The 19,296-nt window shown below is 34.1% G+C and overlaps 1 protein-coding gene and 1 long non-coding RNA gene across 2 annotated transcripts; one reads left to right on the top strand and one right to left on the bottom strand.

Annotated features, from left to right (window-relative positions):
• Nucleotides 1-833: 833 nt before the first annotated feature.
• LOC123681991 lies at nt 834-17,668 on the bottom strand. The gene is made up of 2 exons (XM_045620369.1): nt 17,449-17,668; nt 834-1,694 (listed from the first exon to the last, which is right to left on the bottom strand). The coding sequence occupies exons 1-2, from the start codon at nt 17,452-17,454 to the stop codon at nt 1,125-1,127; spliced, it is 576 nt and encodes a 191-aa protein (XP_045476325.1). The 5' UTR covers nt 17,455-17,668; the 3' UTR covers nt 834-1,124.
• Nucleotides 12,802-13,414, top strand: LOC123681992. The gene is made up of 2 exons (XR_006747749.1): nt 12,802-13,014; nt 13,267-13,414. It is a non-coding gene; the product is annotated as an uncharacterized LOC123681992 (long non-coding RNA).
• Nucleotides 17,669-19,296: the final 1,628 nt, after the last annotated feature.

Genomic DNA, 19,296 nt, shown 5'->3' with positions numbered 1-19,296 from the left:
TTTCTAATGTCATTTGTGTTCAGTAGGTTATGCCATTTAATCATGAGGAGATACACGCTTCATCAACGTTTAGAAATGATCGAATTATTGCTACACAATCATTGCTGAGTGGTGAACAATTTTATCGCAATATTGTAAAGCTCATTTTTGGTCAAATGGTTATGTGAACAAACAGAATTGCAAAAATTGGAATGGAAATCGATACAAAACTGTTGAGATTAAATTACATCCAGATTCAGTCACTGTGTGACAATAATTTTCATTAAAAACCAGCCTGGTTGCCTGGTTGTTTATGTGAAAAAGTTATGAAAAAAATCATAGTTTTTTATTATTCCGGATTCATATTGAGATAAGTATCCAATCAATTAACTAAGACCTCCAAAAATGTGGATACTCAAACAATCAATAAAATAAATATGAAAATTGGTCGTTCCTGAAGTGGAGACCTTGGTTTTTATGTTCTTTCAAATCGGAGTTAATTGGAAATGTTTTAAGGACAAGTTAACTCAGGTTGAGTTAGGTTATGTCAATATTGATTCCACTATTTTACGCAGAGTGGATAGACTTAACCTTCATTATTTTAATCAATATAATTGGTTCTTATTCAACAAGATTTGTCTAAGTAGCGTTAGACACTTCTTCTGAGTACATTTAAGAGATTATTCAATTAAATAGGTATATTATGTAGTCTGTAGTTAGGTTGACAACCGTCAATTTCAATTATTTTTCTCTCAAACGAATCGCTCTACCAAAATCAAACTTGATGTGATGTGACAGTAAATGAAGGATAGGTTAGGTGAGGTTATGTCAACGTCGAATCAATAAAAACCACATAGAGTAAAAATACACTTTATAAATAACAATAAATACTCCATAGAACTCTACTACATCAAATAAATTAATCATATATCTCTCGAATCGACTTGAAAACCTTCAACTTCGATTACAACGGACCAATCTGAGCGAAGAGCGAAGAATCAATTAACAAAAGCCTCCAAAAAACAGGAAGATTTCGTTCAACAATCAATTAACTAAACACAAATATCAGTCGTTTCCCAAAAACGGAGACCTTGGATTTCACGTTACTCCAAATCTAAAGCGAATTAAACCTGATTGACATTGATTTAAGGATAGAAGTTTTGAAGCGCGTCGCTATACAGGGCGTTGTAGGAATCCCTGAGTATGCTGATGGTGTCTGAAGGCTTGCCGTTGAAGACGAATCTGTTGTCGAGGTTTATGATCGGTGAATCCATCGGTTTTGGTTTTTCTACAGGTTTGATTGTGGTAGGTTTGCTTGGGTAGTTCGTTGCTGACCATTGGTAGATGTTGCTAGGCTTTCCGTTGGCTAGGAAATTGATTGGGAGGTTCAAGAAGTTGGTACTTGGGTTTGGAGGCTGTGACATGTAGCCCATTCCAGGGACAAAGATGTAAGGTTGGGGCGGTAAGGCTATGTAGTATATAGGGGAGTTGTAGGAGTTCCCTGGGATGACCTTGTGGATTTTCCTTCCACCTTGGGAGATGGTACGAGCAAGATCTTCTTCTTTGACGTAGTTGCTAGAGTCGTCCAAGTCTGTGCTTTCGAATTCGTAGTCGTTGCTTGGGAGGTAGTCGAAGAAGAGGGACTTGGCTTTTCTTTGTGCTGCTGGGGATGCTGTGGTGAGTGCAAACAAGCATGTTAAGGTAAAGATGTAAGCCTGAAACAAAGAAATTCACAATCAAAAAGGGTGCACCATGGCAAGAAACTTGGACTGCTAGAAGACAATTAGGATTTTAGATTTCTCCAAAGAAGGTTTGAAAAATAAATGGATTCTATAGCTTTTCTAACAAATCTTTTTCAAATATCTTTTAAATTTTTGTCTGAGAGCCCATTGAAACGTAAGAGATATCTGTACTAGATTTGTAAGTATTTCTTCTCAATACTCAGTGAAAATCAAGTTCACTTGTCCCAACTGATCAAAATTTTCCATCAGTTTCATTATAGTCCTTCAGTTTTGGGAACTGTGACTTTAATTTAATAGGTGTACAACTTTGCTGCCACCGTTTTACAATAGATGGCTGTAGCGGTAAGTGGTAGTCGAAATAAATAGATCGTTGATCTCATACAATAAGCTTAGGTATTTCTTAACATAACGTCATCGAAATATTAGTCGATTTGTGTCTGCATCATAAAGTTATTCTGGATTAAACATGTCAGCTTACAAGCCAAATTATCGTAATTTGCGGGAGGTTTTAATTTTCTGCTTCAATATGAAGAAATCTGCGGCTGAGGCTCGTCGAATGCTCTCAAATACCTATGATGAAACCGCTAATAGTAAAAGAACGTGCCGAGAGTGGTTTCAACGCTTTGAGAACATTGATTTTGACGTCAAAGACCAGCATGGCGGTGGAAGAGAGAAGGTTTTCGAAGATGCAGAATTGGAGGCATTACTTAATCAAGACTCGTGTCAAACGCAACAAGAATTGGAAGGATCATTGGGAGTGATGCACCAAGCCATTTCAAAACGCCTGAGAGTCATGGGAATGATTCAGAAACAAGGAAATTGGGTGCCGTACTAGTTGAAGCCGAGAGATGTTGAACGGCGTTTGTTTGCTTGTGAACAGCTGCTTGCAAGGTAAAGACGGAAGGGATTTCTTCATCGCATTGTGACTGGAGACGAAAAATGGGTTCATTACGATGATCCCAAGCGCAGAAAATCATGGGGATATCCCGGCAATGCTTCCACGTCGACGGCCAAACCGAATATTCACGGTTCCAAGGTCATGGTCTGTATTTGGTGGGTCCAGCTCGGCGTAGTGTATTATGAGTTTTAAAAACCGACTGAAACAATCACAGGCGATCGTTATCGAACGCTATTAATGCGTTTGAGCCGAGCATTGAAAGACAAACGGCCGTAATACAACGAGAGACATGATAAAGTGATTTTTCAGCATGACAATACTCGACTCTATATTGCGATAGTGGTCAAGACATCTTGAAAACGTTGAAATGGAAAGTCCCACCCCACCAGCCGTATTCTCCAGACGTTACCCCTTTGACTATCACTTGTTTCGATCAATGGCACACTGCTTGGCTGACTAGCACTTCCGGTCTTATGAAGAAGTAAAAAATTGGATCGATTCGTGGATGGCTTCAAAAGATAACCAGTTTTCCAAACGCGCGAATCGTACGCTGCCCGAGAAAGATGGAAGAAAGCCAGCCATGGACAATACTTTGAATGATAAATGCATAAATGTTTATTCTACAATAAAGCCTCGAATTTCAGAAAAGAACGGTGGAAGCAAAGTTGTACGCATATGTAATTAATTTAAATCGGATTTCCACCAATCCAAGACTAATTTAATTATTTATAGATTCAGTATCTTACGCAATCTTCCTTTCAAACTTGAGAGAGTGATGTCAACTATCGAAATCAATCTATAAGCTGAAGAAATCACGTTCACTATCTTATTGTCATTCAGTTAATGGTTGAGATTTTACTGTTGGCTACTCTGCCTCCATAATTATGAGGAAAAATGCCTAATAAATCCAGAGGTTCTCAAGAGTACATGTCAGGGTTTTAAAAGGAAATTACAACAACAACACAAACCGTTTTATCACATTGTTATGGAAAGGAGATGCAAGGAAAGGAAGATTTTTATTTCGTTCATTGTGAGAAAGTGAGATGGAATTTCTATGGTGACATTCAACTATCAATTCAAAAGTGAAAGAGATCGTTTGTTTTTTCGCCAAATTTCTAGTGATTATGAATATGTTAACAATTCAAATTGGAATATCTAGATTTACTTCCTATGTAGATTTCTATTATTTCTTTCGTAATATGTTACGGAATTTCTGAATATACCAAGCATCTGAAATAGTATACTAGTGAACATAGAATTTAATTTTAAAATTTTATAAGTACCTACTACAAACTACAGGGGGACATGAATCTTAGGTTTGTGATTTCTTGCAACAGACTGTACAAGATGGGCAAATTTTGTAGCACTACAACTTTTAAACCAGAGGAGATAGACAAAATCTGATACCCCATTCTCGTTCTCTTTTTCTGAGAAACTAATAAGAGTAGTATTCATTTTTGGTCAACTCCTTCTGTTTCGAGTTATAGGCGAAACATTGGAAAAATGGCGATTTCGAAAAACATTTATATCTCCGCTAATACTGATGATAGAGGTCTGGAATTAAAACATTATAGGGGCTTTTTTCAAGTAGAATCCAGTGGCGTGCTCATATTTTCAAAATGGTTTTTAATTACGAAGCTATGTCCCAAAGTTATGCTTTTTCAAATAGGAACACTAGATTTCTGTGCCATTTTTTAAAAGGTTAATTTTTCCTGATTTCAAAAATATATAACATTGTATGGTTTGTATCAATATAAATAATAGAGAATGGTCAAAAACCTCTTTTTGATCTAAGAGTCTCCATATTTCTATGGTTTCAAGTGTTGATGAGCACAGAAAAACAGAATAGAACTGGGTATCTAGATTCGAATTTTGTTGAAATTAGTAAGAAGCATAGAAATAATCAGATTGACTGAAGGACACTGCTCTTGTTATAGGAAGCTCTATTTTTCTGTGCTCATCAACAGTTGAAACCATAGAAATATTGGACTCTTAAATTAAAAAGAGGTTTTTGACCATTTTCTATTATTTATATTGATACAAACCATACGATGTTATATATTTTTGAAAGCAGGAAAAATTAAGCTTTCAAAAAATGGCACAGAACTCTAGTGTTTCCATTTGAAAAAACATAACTTCGGGCCATAGCTTCGTAATTAAAAACCCTGTTGAAAAAATTAGCACGCCACTGGATTCTACGTTAAAAAATGCTGGATGATGTTTCAATTTCAGAGCTGAATCATCAGTATTAGCGGAGATATAACTATTTTTTGATATCGCTATTTTTACAATTTTTGCTTATAACTTGAAAACAAAAGAAGGTGGCCAAAAATGAATGCTAATCTTGTTAGTTTCTCAAAAATTTTATTTTTAAATTTCATAAGTACTACAAACTTGAGGGGGGGACAAATGAATATTATTGAAATTAGTAAGAAGCATAGAAATAATCTGATTGACTGAAGGACACTGCTCTTGTTATAGGAAGCTCTATTTTTCTGTGCTCATCAATAGTTGACACCATAGAAATATTGGACTCTTAAATTGAAAAGAGGTTTTTGACCATTTGTCATTATTTATATCGATACAGACCATACGATGTTATATATTTTTGAAATCAGGAAAAATTAAGTTATCAAAAAATGACACAGAAATCTAGTGTTCCCATTTGAAAAAACATAACTTTGGGCCATAGCTTCGTGATTCAAAACTCTGTTGAAAAGACGAGCACGCCACTGGATTCTACGTTAAAAACTGGCTGTATGATGTTTTAATTCAAAGCTCTATCATTGGTATTAGCGGAGATATAAATGTTTTGCGATATCGCCATTTTTCCAATTTTCGTTTTTAACTCGAAAACAAAAGAAGGTGGCCAAAAATGAATACTACCCTTGTTAGTTTCTCAGAAAAAGATATCGAGAATGGGGTATCAAATTTTGTCTATCTCCTCTGGTTTAAAAGTTGTTGTGCTAAAACATCGAAATTTGGCCACCCTGTACATCATTTTGCAATAGCAAGAGATAAAACCAAAGCCGACTATTTTCTTATAGATGTGAACAGAATCACTCAAAACATAATTATCTCTCTTTCTAACACTTCTGGCACTTTGATTTCTTTTCCTAATCGTTGTTCCTAATGACAAGGGCCAATCGAATCAAAGAGTGCTTTCTTCTCATCCCAAAACAACGAACTTATATCTCTCACGCACTTCTCTAATTGATCCGTGCATCAAATTTTCTATTAAGTTTTTGTACCATTGTTATTAAAATCAAATTAGAGACATTTACCAAGATGGAATTATTCATTAAGAGAAAGCGTCATGATAATTTGGTTGAATGATATTTATTGTACGATTAGTTGTTCAAAGTGGTCGAATTTGTTAGAAATCTAAAAAAAAAAATCACGTACTTCTCCAGGGAAAATAATAATTTTGTGAAAGTTTGTTGGTTGTATTGAAATTTGAAATGACTTCAGTAGAGGCCTTGAGAAATAAAGAATGAGAAAATAGTATTTACAATTAGTATATTAATCTGAAAGATGACGCGCCAAGAAAAATGGAATTGCATGATATTATGCCAATTGAAAAGTCCCCAGTCTGATACACAGATGGCGGTGCTAGTATTAAATCTATATGATTTTTAGTTAGTACCAACCTTCAAACGATACGTGTCAAAATTTGACAGCAGTCCGACCATTAGTTTGCGAGATATTGCGTTGTGTGTGTAGCTACTTTTGTTACTTGAACAAAGATGGAAAAAAAGAATTTCGTGTGCTGATAAAATATTGCTTTTTGAAGGGAAAAATACAGTCGAAGCAAAATCTTGGCTTGATGAAGAGTTTCCGGGGTCTGCACCAGGAAAATCAACCATCATTGATTAGTATGCTAAGTTTAAACGTGGTGAAATGAGCACCGAAGACGGCGAACGCAATGGACGCCCAAAAGAGGCGGTCACCGAAGAAAAAATCAAAAAAGTTCACAAAATAATTTTGAATGACCGTATAAAGTGAAGTTGATCGAGATAGCAGACATTGTGAAGATATCATCTGAACGTGTACATCATTTCATTCACGAATATTTGTATACGAGAGTTATTGGATCGTTTAAAGGATGGAATCGTTAAAAAACGTCCCCATTTGAGGAAACAAGGTGCTGTTTCATCAAGACAATGCGCCGTGTCACAAATCAATGAAAACAATGTCAAAATTGAATGAATTTGGCTTCGAATTGCTCCTGCATCCACAGTATTCGCCATATTCGGCCCACAGCGACTTTTTCCTGTTCTCAGACCCCAAAAAAATGCTCGCTGAGAAGATATTTAGCGCCAATGAAGAAGTAATCGCCGAAACAGAGGCCTATTTTGTAGCGAAAGACAAATCGTACTCAAAAATGGTATCGAAAAGTTGGAAGATCGCTATAATCGCTGTATCGCCTTCGAAGGCAACTATGTTGAATAATAAAATCGAATTTTGCCAAAAACATGTGTTTTACTATTGTAGACCGAGGATTTTTCAATTGGCCTGTTAGATTTGATTGAGTAATTATTATTTTCGGCAACCGTCCGGGAAGTGAGCACTTCCCGGACGCTTTTTCTCTGAGAAAGTAGCATTTCCCGGCCTAGTCCGGAAAGTACGTACTTCCCGGACTAGGCCGGAAAAGAATCATAGAATCCATAGCAACCGAGATAACGGCTGACAGTTCATATGAAATTAGTTGTCAAAAATTTGCATGTTTTTTTATCGCAATCGCAATAAAATATGGAAAGCAGCAGCGATAGTGTTATTTTACATGGTTGCCGAAAAAATATTGTACGCAACACGCCCGAAAATGGTTTTTTTGGACTCACAGACTTCCAGGACTCGCTTACGCTCGTCCTGGAATTTTGTCTATTCGTCCAAAAAAACCCTATTTTCCGGACTTGTTACGTAAATTACTATTCTGTGCTTTGTTGATGTTTCCAGGTACTCGTATATTAAAATTCCATAAGTACAAGATTCTTCTTTTTCTCTTTCTTTGGTTCACCATCTCCCACCCATGAGACATGCCTAATGCCCCTTCATGGGCATAGGAGCCCATTAAAACCATAGAGCAATTCTCAAAGGTCTTTAAAAACTCGTAAAATCTAAATTCGAAATGGATGTAAAACTATCATCAGAAAAAAAGGCAGTTCTACTTAATAACATTAATAACAGCATTCCTACGTTCATAATAACAAACTAGAGTTTATATTTTTCCGTCTTCACCGACTGTGAGTTCTGATAAAATCAAATTTTATTTTTCAATTAACTTTTTCTGGCATAAATTACATAGACGATGAATTTTGATTTATCAGATTCGTTATTTTCACTCTGAAGTACCCATCTGATTAATTGATTATGACTAATCGGAATATATCAATAATAAATTTGAAGATTCTCGTTGTAATATATGGTTTTAATGAACTAGTAGTTTTCACAGCGTGTTTCGAAATCTAACTACACAATCTTAATTGCAGGCTTTAAATTAGCCAAAACTTTTAGGTAATTGATACTACATTTCAGTTCATTGAAATCAATCAATCAATAAACTTGAATTTTTTATTTCATATCTTGGATAAATCAGTTTAGAAAATAATAATTTTCATTTCAATTCTTAGCCCTCGAAATTGAAAAATCTTCTAGAAGAATCATTGTGTTTTTTTTACGTACCTAATTTCATGCAAATATCACTTATAAGATTGTATTTCTGAACTGATGATGAACTCGATGAATCTAAATTATTCTTCATGATCAATTAGAACTATTTTTGACAGTTTTTCCTGTGTTTTTTTGATTTTATACGATTTAATTTCAATCCTTCATTCTGAAATTAATGCACATTATTTTGCAGTTAATGAAGTAATAAAATTCGATGTTAATCCTCAATAAAATGGTCTTCGGTGTTTCAGCAAGCAATTTCGAATGATTTATAACTCTATACATTTTTTAAACTTGTCAACAGTTGTAAATTTAGACACCAATGGTTGTTTATCTGACATAATATGGCATAGCATCAACTGCCAAGTTGTATAAATTATTTTTGCTATACCTAGAAACAATTCCTTCAAATCTCATTATAATTATAAATGTTGTTTGATTAATACAATGAATCTTTCGATTGTTCAGATTTTAATTGGGACTTGATGTTATATTCAAAACATATATATTTCTTTTACAATATTTGTGAGAAAACTACGAATCTGAACTTTATATTTACGGTTCACAGGATGTTTTTGCCAGAAATTTGTAAAACAATAGATTGGGTTCAACAAAAACGAAGTATTCCTTTATTTTATTGTAGGTATTCAATTTGGTTGGATGTAATATGAATAAAAGAACCATTATAAGAAATCTGCATCATCTGCTCATGTTTATAACGGTCGATTTAACAAATTAATCTACTTTAACACAGTTTATTGCTTGAATAAGAAAATAATAACACTTGTTTCTGCTGTCATTGAAATCTAGGACGAAGTGAATAATAATAATTGAAATTTTAACCTTCGCATTGATTTCAAGATGATGATGGAAGGTAATTTTCAACTGAAGAATTTTTTCAAACTGTAGGATTTATCGTAGACAAATAATTATTGATAATGCTCACGACTTTAGATCGATTATAATTCATCAATGTCAATAATCGAAACAATTATAAAAAAATTGAAAAAGTTCACAAAATAATTTTGAATGACCGTAAAATGAAGTTGACATTGTGAAGATATCATCTGATCGTGTACTTCATATCATTCACGAAAATTCGTACATGAGAAAGCTGTGTGCAAAATGGGTGCCGCGCGAGCTCACAATCGATCAAAAGCAATAACGTGTTAGTGATTCTGAGCAGTGTTTGAAGCTGATTAAGTGCAATAAACCTGATTTTTTGTGTGGATATGTGATTATAGATGAAACATGGCTCCATCATTTCACTTCGGAGTCCAATCGACAGTCAGCTGAGTGGACTGCACACGGTGAACCGAATCCAAAGCGAAGAAAAACATAACAGTCAGCTGGCAAGGTTATGGCATCAATATTCTGGGATGAGCAAGGTATAATATTCATTGATTACCTCCAAAAGGGCCAGACCATCAACAGCGATTATTATATAGCGTTATTGGGTTTTTCAAAGGATGAAATCGTTAAAAAACGTCACCATTTGAAGAAAAAAAGATACTGTTTTTTCAAGACAATGAGCCGTGTCACAAATCAATGAAAACTATGGCAGAATTGCATAAATTTGGCTTCGAATTGCTTCTGCATCCACCGTATTCGCCTGATCTGGCCTCCAGCGACTTTTTCCTGTTCTCAGACCTCGAAAGAATGCGCGCTGGGAAGAAATTAAGCGCCAATGAAGAAGTAATCGCCGAAACTGAGGCCTATTTTGAAGCGAAAGACAAATCGTACTACAAAAATGGTATCGAAAAGTTGAAAGATCGCTATAATCGGTGTATCGCCCTCGAAGGCAACTATGTTGAATAAAAAAATCGAATTTTGCCAAAAAAAATTTGTTTTACTATGGTAGACCTAGGACTTTTCAATTGGCCTGTTAATTATGGGAGTTCTAATTTGTAATGAGTACATGCTGGTTTTCGAAATCAATCGTGTACTAGTATCTCATAAAAGTCAGATTATTTTCGGGTTCTATTTGTGAAGTGCGAAAATTTCAGGGGTCATTAGAATCTTGCGAAGGTTCACCAACGTACACAACAAACCATAATCAGGTTTTGATTCTCCGCCCAGCATCTTCTCAATCAATATAACACCCAATTGTCTGTTATGAGAAAGTTTTGAACCAATATACTCCAAAATTACCTCGTCTAACTGTAACCTACCTAAACTGCCCATCGTAGACCCGCTGGTTTCATTGAAAATCTGATAGATTTATTATTGCTCACTGTATTAATCGGCTTCTACTGTATCATCATCACACCACAAAACTTTTTCTTTAATGATTCAATTCGAGCACGTACCTAGCCAAGTATACATTTCTGGCTACAAACTTCTGGCATAGTTTTTTTCCAAAGGTCTCTTTATTATAGTTTTATAGCATATTGAACTCTCTGAGTTTTCGCGTAATTAAGTTCCCATTTTTATGTTACGTCTGAAAGTAACGGTGGTAGAGGTTAAATATCATCGATAACTTTTTGCATATCGTGATATTATACTATCCTCTCTAACAGGCCAATTGAAAAGTCCCCGATCTACCATAGTAAAGCACATGTTTTTTTCAAAATTAGATTTTATTATTCAACATAGTTGCCTTCGAGGGCGATACAGTGATTATAGCGATCTTTCAACTTTTCGATACCATTTTTGTAGTACAATTTGTCTTTCGCTTCAAAATAGGCCTCAGTTTCGGCGATTACTTCTTCATTGGCGCTAAATTTCTTTCCAGCGAGCATTCTTTTGAGGTCTGAGAACAGGAAAAAGTCGCTGGGGGCAAGATCTGGCGAATACGGTGGATGCAGAAGCAATTCGTAGCCCAATTCATGCAATTTTGCCATTGTTTTCATTGATTTGTGACACGGCACATTGTCTTGGTGAAACAGCACCTTTTTTCCTTCAAATGGGGCCGTTTTTAACGATTCCATCCGATAATGCTACTTAATAATCGCTGTTGATGGTCTGACCCTTTTGGAGGTAATCAATGAATATTATTCCTTATGCATCCCTGAATACTGATACCATAACCTTGCCAGCTGACTGTTGTGTTTTTCATCGCTTTGGATTCGATTCATCGTGTGTAGTCCACTCAGCTGACTGTCAATTGGACATCGGAGTGAAATGATGGAGCCATGTTTCATCCATTCCCACACATTGACGCAAAAATTCAGGTTTATTGCATTTAAACAGCTTCAAACACTGCTCAGAATCATTAACACGTTGTTGCCTTTGATCGATTGTGAGCTCGCGCGACACCCATTTTGCACACAGCTTTCGCATGTACAAATATTCGTGAATGATGTGATGAATACGTTCAGATGATATTTTCACAATGTCTGCTATCTCGATCAACTCCACTTTACGGTCATTCAAAATGATTTTGTGAATTTTGTCTGTGACAGCCTCTTTTGGGCGTCCACTGCGTTCGACGCAGTTATTTTTTAACAAAATAACAAAAGTAGCTACACTCACAACGCAATATCTCACGTTGGTACTAACTAAAAATCATATGGATTCAAGACTAGCACCACCATCTGTGCATCAGATCGGGGACTTTCAATTGGCCTAATCTAATAGTATCTACGACACAGAATATCTCTTTCACAAACTATCAAACAACGTTCATAGAAAACTACCCTCGATTTTAACCATAGAACATTCAGGCTGTGTTCCGAAATTATCAAGGGAGCCATATATGCAAATTTTCAGAAGAACACCTTCATAAAACACGAGAAAGCAGAAAAATCACCGCATCTAATAGTTCATAATGAAACGGATAATCGTTTAAATTCACGCTAGATCTGATTTCTAGCGCATTGTGCTGGACCAAAATCATTAAAGCGTGGTACATTAACTCAGTTTATGAACACCCGGACTATCAGGAAGGAAAACGAGCTGAGTTTTAAAGATTTGTTGTTTGAAATATGATGATTGGTTTTGGTCCTGCTTGAATTTTCTGTTAATATCGTTGTTTTCTCAGAATTTTACGTAGAAGAATTGAACCACCAACAAGCAAATCGAATTTTCAATGTAAAGTATTTTTAGATAGTTCCTGTATTAACCGTTTAAGCGCTGCTAACTGAGATCCATCAATCAACGCATTTTCTTCGACTGTTGACACGCAAACAATAAAAAATGCTCTACAATCCCTCTGCTTATCAATTTACCTTTCGTTCCAAGAAAGTAGGTTCTACATTCAGCGGTTATTAGTAGAAATTAGCATGAAATAGCCATGAAGACATGTAAGTGGTACCGTTTGACTTAAAAACACAAAAAATACTAGTTTCATTACCTGGTCAGCACATTATAGCTCCACATTTTAATTGTGCGTTTATAACCAAAGAATTCGAAGTCTTTTATGACACATATTCAAGAATTTCAGCTGTATTCTATGAAAAAATTAGTTTTCTATGGATTTTCTACATAGAATGTATCAAAGAGATTTGGAAACACTGAACCAAACAATTGAGCTATCACAGATTACTTAAACGTCAATATTCTATACAGTAGTGGGAAATTTTCAGTATTTTCGAATTTCGAAAGAATGACAAAATCTAACGCAACAACTAATCGTTAATTGCTAACGTTGACAGTTCTTCCTTTCAACAACTTTCTTCAAATGGAATATCAACAGAAGCAATTTACGAGGTTCAATTTCTCAAGCAGCGATCATAGAACTGGAATTGGAAATAAACCTATATTTTGATCAATATTTGTAACAAGGTAGATACATAATTAGTCATGAAATATAAACAGCGATGCTTGGTTAGTAGAGTGAGGAAGATTTATTGCTAATTTTCTGGAATTTAAGGACTGTGGGAATCCTTAATCAAGCAGTCAAGATTCTCGGTTCTCGTTTTCATGTTTAGACTCATTCTAGTTGTCGTTATAGATCGATTTCCAGTTCAACAATTTCAATTTTTTTCTACGATACCAAAAAAGTGTTAGATATCAACACTGAACTTCTGTTAATAGATTAGGACCTTCCCACCCAACTAAAGAACCAACAAGGAAGCAAACTTTTGGAATGTCATCATCTTATTTGGCATCAAGTATTCAGTAATTAGTCATAAAACGTTAACAAGCTGGAATGTGAAACAGTTGATTACACTAATTTCTCTTATTATTATTATTCTTTATTAAGTTTAATGTTTATAGTTTCCGTTTGGAATAGAATAGAACCTAAAAATCCTAGATGAGGAAACGACATGCATTCTATTTTGTATGGAATCGGTGTTGTCAAACCTACAATTTTTGGAGAAAGTGCAGGAATTGATCATTTAAAAAGTCTAGACAAAGAGATTGTCAAAATTATTTATGTCGTTCATACTCACGCGGAATTCCAGCGTCTTACGTCGTTCAGTTTGTCTACAATGCTTTATTTTGTCAGTTCATTTCAAGTTTGTGGATTTTTACGATGGTAACGAATTTCTATTTCAAAAATTTTTCGAAGGCGGCATACACAATAAATTTGGATAAATATTACAAATATTGATGTATCTTCGACCTATTTATGACAGAGCAGCCAAAGTATCGAATTGAAAGAGATGAATTACTTTCTGAAAGAGAATGCGTTCACGTAGATATTTTTACCAAAAAATAAAAGTACGATAACTAAGATATTGCAAAGTAAGTCAAACAGTTTTCCTGACTTCTGAGCAGAGCAAAAATGATGCAACCTTGTATCTACACAATTCAACATACCTCAATTATAAAAGTTGTTGTTGCCCATTTAAAAATCAAACCTATTTCCAAAACATCTTGAATTCGAGTAAACAAATTCCATGAATTTTTTAGAGATTGTCGAACACCCAAGTGCTGAATTTGATCCTCAAAGAATGCATTTAACTCCAAAATTAACCGTGTTAAGAATAATTTAACATGTGGACAACTCTTTCATCAAGCAATCTCAAGATAAACCAATTAACATCTCATTGAAAGTACCTACTCTTGATTACCTCCAATTGATACAATCAATCTATATCAACTCAAAAACGGTGTTTTAGAGGTAAGTGCTTTTTTTTTGGTAAATTTGTTTCAACTTATAGAAAGTTGAGTGCAATTCTACTTAGAAGGAGGGAGACTAAAAATAATGGCTTTGATATGGTACTTGAGACCGTGTAAACTATATCTATCTTCAATTTTAACTGACAAACGTGAATCAGCATTTATTTCATCCTCAAATTGATCTGAAATTTTTTTTGGGGAAGTGTTATACTGGTCTACTTAAACTTTCCATTTTTAATTCACTCAACGCGAAAAAACTTGATGAATTATTCTTTACTTTTATGTGGGTATCAATTGGAGTCTTGAACTGATATAGTTGAAAACAAAAACGCTGCAAATTTACAACAGTGATTATCTTCGAGATTGGACAACAAAAAAATTAAGAATGAAAATTGTGTCATGGATATTGAATGAGAAATTACACAGTTGATACATCAAAATTGCGTATCAAATCATTGTTCGATTACAGCATTTCAGTTTTGGAATTTTGTACGTGATGATGATATTGATTTTTGTCCCTTGAAATGGATTCTGAATATTGGCTGAATATTTCTTTTCTAATATCTTGAATTTTCTATGGTTCTGAAGATATGGTTATCTTGGAATTCTGCACGGAGTTTGAAATCGTTACTTTACATCGAAATCCAAAATTTGAACTCCGTTGGTTCACAGAAATTTATCCCAATTTTCTTTGAATTGAATTTTTCTTTGAATATACTTCTGGAATTTTTTATGGTTCTGGTAATGGAATCAATATGAAATTTTGCACAAGGATTCAAAATTCAAATATAGTCAGTCTACATCTAAATGCAAATTTTCATTTCGATCGAATCTGTACTTTTGAAATTAACAGAAATACAATAATTCGAATCGCCATATTTACGGAACCCCTAGTCAGATTTTGCCTATAAACGTATTTCACCTATGCTTTGAGGATCCAAACCTACCCCGCAAATTTGAAGCTTCTAGGTCTTTCTGTTCGAAAATTATTTTGTATATTTATGAAAATTCTGTTTTGCTTGAATTTTTTATGGTTTTGGTTACGCAATCCACGTGAAATCTTACATAAACCTTAAAATTGTTATTTTACAACTACATGTGAAGTCTTAACCCAGTCTGATCAGTCTACTGAATTCTTCTCGAATTGTCTTTGCCTCTAATGACCGCTGTGAAATTGTTATTTTACATCTAAATGATACAAAATTTCGACCAGCCATATTTAGGGAACCCCTAGTCGGATTTTATCCATTAACTAACACATCCTCAGCATTCGAGATCCGATTCTACCCTCAAAATTGCAAGTTTCTAGGTTTTTCCATTTTAGAGGTAGTTATATTGGTTACAACCGGACGGACAGAATTGAATTTGTCCACAGATTCTTCATTAGTGAGCTGAACCTCTGTTTGGGAAACGTGCGCTCAAAAAAACATCGTTAATTCCTTTCATAGAGAATAATTTCCATATAACAAAGTTGACAAAAAAAAAAGCTTCCAACACTTCTTAATTCAAGAGAGGAGATAATTTCTGCATCATAATTCCTCTTCTCTTCCTGTGCAACACCTCAGTTATCTGCATATTCAATCGGAAAAATCCATATTTATGATCCAAAAGTGCTATAAATTTTCTGGCATCTAAATCAATTATAACTCCTTTCAACTTCCCAAGCTACTGTGCTGACGATATGAAATATCATATAATTAATATATTAAAGATGACAGTTTGATCGAGCAGGAATTAAAATCAACAAGAATTTGAGTTGATTAGAATTATTGGCGTGTAATAATAATTGGTTTTAGAACTGATGATATATAGAGTAGATAGTCTTACAGTGCAGATTATTTGATTTAGTGCATCTTTTGGAATAACCTGCTAATTTAAGCGATATTCAATGAATATGTTCATCAATACTTCCTTTATTTCTCAAATTAACTTTTTTTTTCAATTCTTGATTCGTTTTTTGATTATTAGTCTTGAAAATTCAATTGGAATCGTTCAAGAAAAATGTCTATCAAAGCTTTGCCTTAATAGTTTCGGAGATGTGGGTTTTTGAAAATTTAATTCAAAATAAATAACGACCCATCATTTGAGAAATTTTGTGTTTCAATAAAATATTAAATCTTTGTTTATAATTTTTCTATATGCATATTGAACCACGATTCAAGTTTATAGATTTTATAATTGTAGGTAATATTTTACTCGTTTTGATTTCTTTATTTTTGATCTTCAAAATATGTCATCTTTCATTTGAACGTTCTTGCTGAATCTACTTATTGTTTTTTTTTTCATTTTTAGATACTAATTATTCCAAAATGTACTATGTAGACTCCAAAATTTGAGAAGTGTATAATTTTTCTGAGCATGAATAATTCTAAAATTCTTTGATGCAAGTGGAAAACTTTAAAACAACATTTATTGGTATTCAAAATTCATAAGAATCGATATTTTTTTAATTTTATTTAGCTTTCAGACTTTGTTTACAATTTTTACCAATATTAAATTTTTGTATAAATTCTTGCAATTATCTACACAAATGAAGTTTATTTGAATCTTTCAAAATCCACATAATAGATATCTACTTTTGAAACTCATAATAAATTTAATTGAAAAAAAAAGGAAATAAAATAAAAAGTACCTTCATTCGAAAAAAAAAACAAAAAACGCACCAACTGCAAGTCACAAAAATATTTTTAAATTATCATTGAAAACGAAATCACTGCAAATTTGAATTCGATTCTTAATAACATAAATTATCGAATATTGGCCAAAAAAACAACAAATATGTACAATTGCTACAATAAAAAAAATCAGGAAAGCACTAGCGAGAAATCACTAACTTTTGGCGCTCATTCATTAACTGTGTTATAAGTATTTTTCTGAGCAAAAACTATTGTAAAGGTTTATTCATGGAAATAGAAAATTTTAAGGCAACCAATATTAGTGTTCAAAATTCATAAGAACCCCTTAATTTTTTTCATTTTTTTCATTTTTTTCATCTTTTCAAACTATTACGACGAATATAAATTTTGTATGAATTCTAACAATTACCAACGAAAACAAAGTTAGTTCGCATCTCTCAAACTCCATGTCCAAAATATTTAAAAATTAAAATAAACCTAACCCAAAAAATAAATAAAATAAAACAAAATGTACCTTCATTTTTGACGAAAAAATTTGGCACCAACGGCAATACTTCCAAACCGTGTAAAAATCTTCGTAAACGGCCTTGCTCGACCTTGCACTTGTATTACCGCGGTACTGGCCTTCCAATTCAAAGGTACCACCTGATGCCCCACTAGGTACCACTTTTAGCGTAAATGTTTATGGTGTTTGAAGCGCGGGTACGCGTATACTGATCCCGATGGTACTTTTGTCGCTTATGAAATAGTGGTACCAAAGAAGTGGTACCGTCCGATTTTTTTCAGCTGAGTATCAGCGGAACCACTAGAAAGTAAGTCGAACCTAGGCGCGATGGCGATTTGCTATTGTTTTTTAGGGGTGGGGTCGGTTATTGTTTTAGGGATTGCGTATCAATCGGCTTTAAATCGGTTTTGGACGTTGCTGTTTGTACAGGGTGGTCAAAATTATAATGATAGTGCCTTTATTTTGTATCTGATGGATTGGATCCTTGATAAAAATTCATTATTACATTTTTTTTTTTTGAGCTATGGTGAAAACTAAAGGGTGTTTTTTTTAGAGCTATAGAACTTCAAATTGCAAAAAAACAACGATGGATTATTCGATTGACATGAATTTCATTTATCCGCAAGATAATCTTGTGGCATTACATTTTAAATATGATTTCTGGCTCGGATGTAGTCCAATCTGGACGTCCAATTTTCGATTACTTTTTCCAACATTTGTGACCGTATATCGGCAATAACACGGCGAATGTTGTCTTCCAAATGGTCAAGGGTTTGTGGCTTATCCGCATAGACCAATGACTTTACATAGTCCCAAAGAAAGTAGTCTAGCGGTGTTAAATCACAAGATCTTGGAGGCCAATTCACAGGTCCAAAACGTGAAATTAGGCGGTCACCTATAATTAGACATCGAATATATAGAGCCCCCTGTACTAGGGACGTCAAAGACTGACCTGAATCGATCTGAGAAGTACCAACTTTCACGCAATGTGATTTTTTCTGCGTGGACAATTGTTGAATTGTAGTATTGCTGGAGGATCATACATTGACGATTGTGTTCAAACACAGTCAACCAAGTAATGAATACATAGTTTCTATTGTAGATGCTTGAAAAAAAGGAAAGTGCTCCGATGAAAAGTTTCAGTTAATTAGTGGAGATTTCTTTCGAATTTTTCTCAAACAAAGGAGAATACTTTCCGAGAAACTTAGGCCTCTCACCTGACGGTTGGCATATGTTACGATTTTATTGGATTTAAATGCGAAAAATTGTTCAATAATACGATGGAATCCAGTTAAGATGAAAAAAATTAGAAAAGCACTGAATTTAATCAAGGAGTTTTTGAGGGCTTGCTGAAATTATATTCAAACAACTATGAAGTCTTTTTAGTCAGCGATCTGCCATGAGAACAGTTTTTGATATAATTTCAATTAGGAAGCGAATGAGTATATAAACAAATAAGTGAATGCTAAGAAACTTGGATTTTTACATAGGCGTACAACTTTGCTTGACATTATCAATAAATCATTCTTTATATGTATATTCGATCAAGACCACATTTGGCTCAAAACTTGAAAATTACAAATATTTGGTAAACATTTACTTCTGAAACAAGTACAAGTCGTATAAAGTGGTGATTTTGCATTCATGCGACGTTTTTTTGTATTCCATTAGACCAATTGAAAAGTCCCCGGTCTGATGCACAAATGGCGGTGCAAGTATTAAATCCATATATGATTTTTAGTTGGCACCAACCTTCAAACGATACTTATCGAAATTTGACAGCAGTCCTACCATTAGTTTGTGAGATATTGCGTTTTAAGTGTAGCTACTTTTGTTGTTTGAAAAAAGATGGAAAAA

This window comes from Harmonia axyridis, chromosome 6 (genome assembly GCF_914767665.1).
Source record: "Harmonia axyridis chromosome 6, icHarAxyr1.1, whole genome shotgun sequence".
Lineage (NCBI taxonomy): Eukaryota > Metazoa > Arthropoda > Insecta > Coleoptera > Coccinellidae > Harmonia > Harmonia axyridis.
This window is presented reverse-complemented; position numbering and strand designations above follow the sequence as displayed.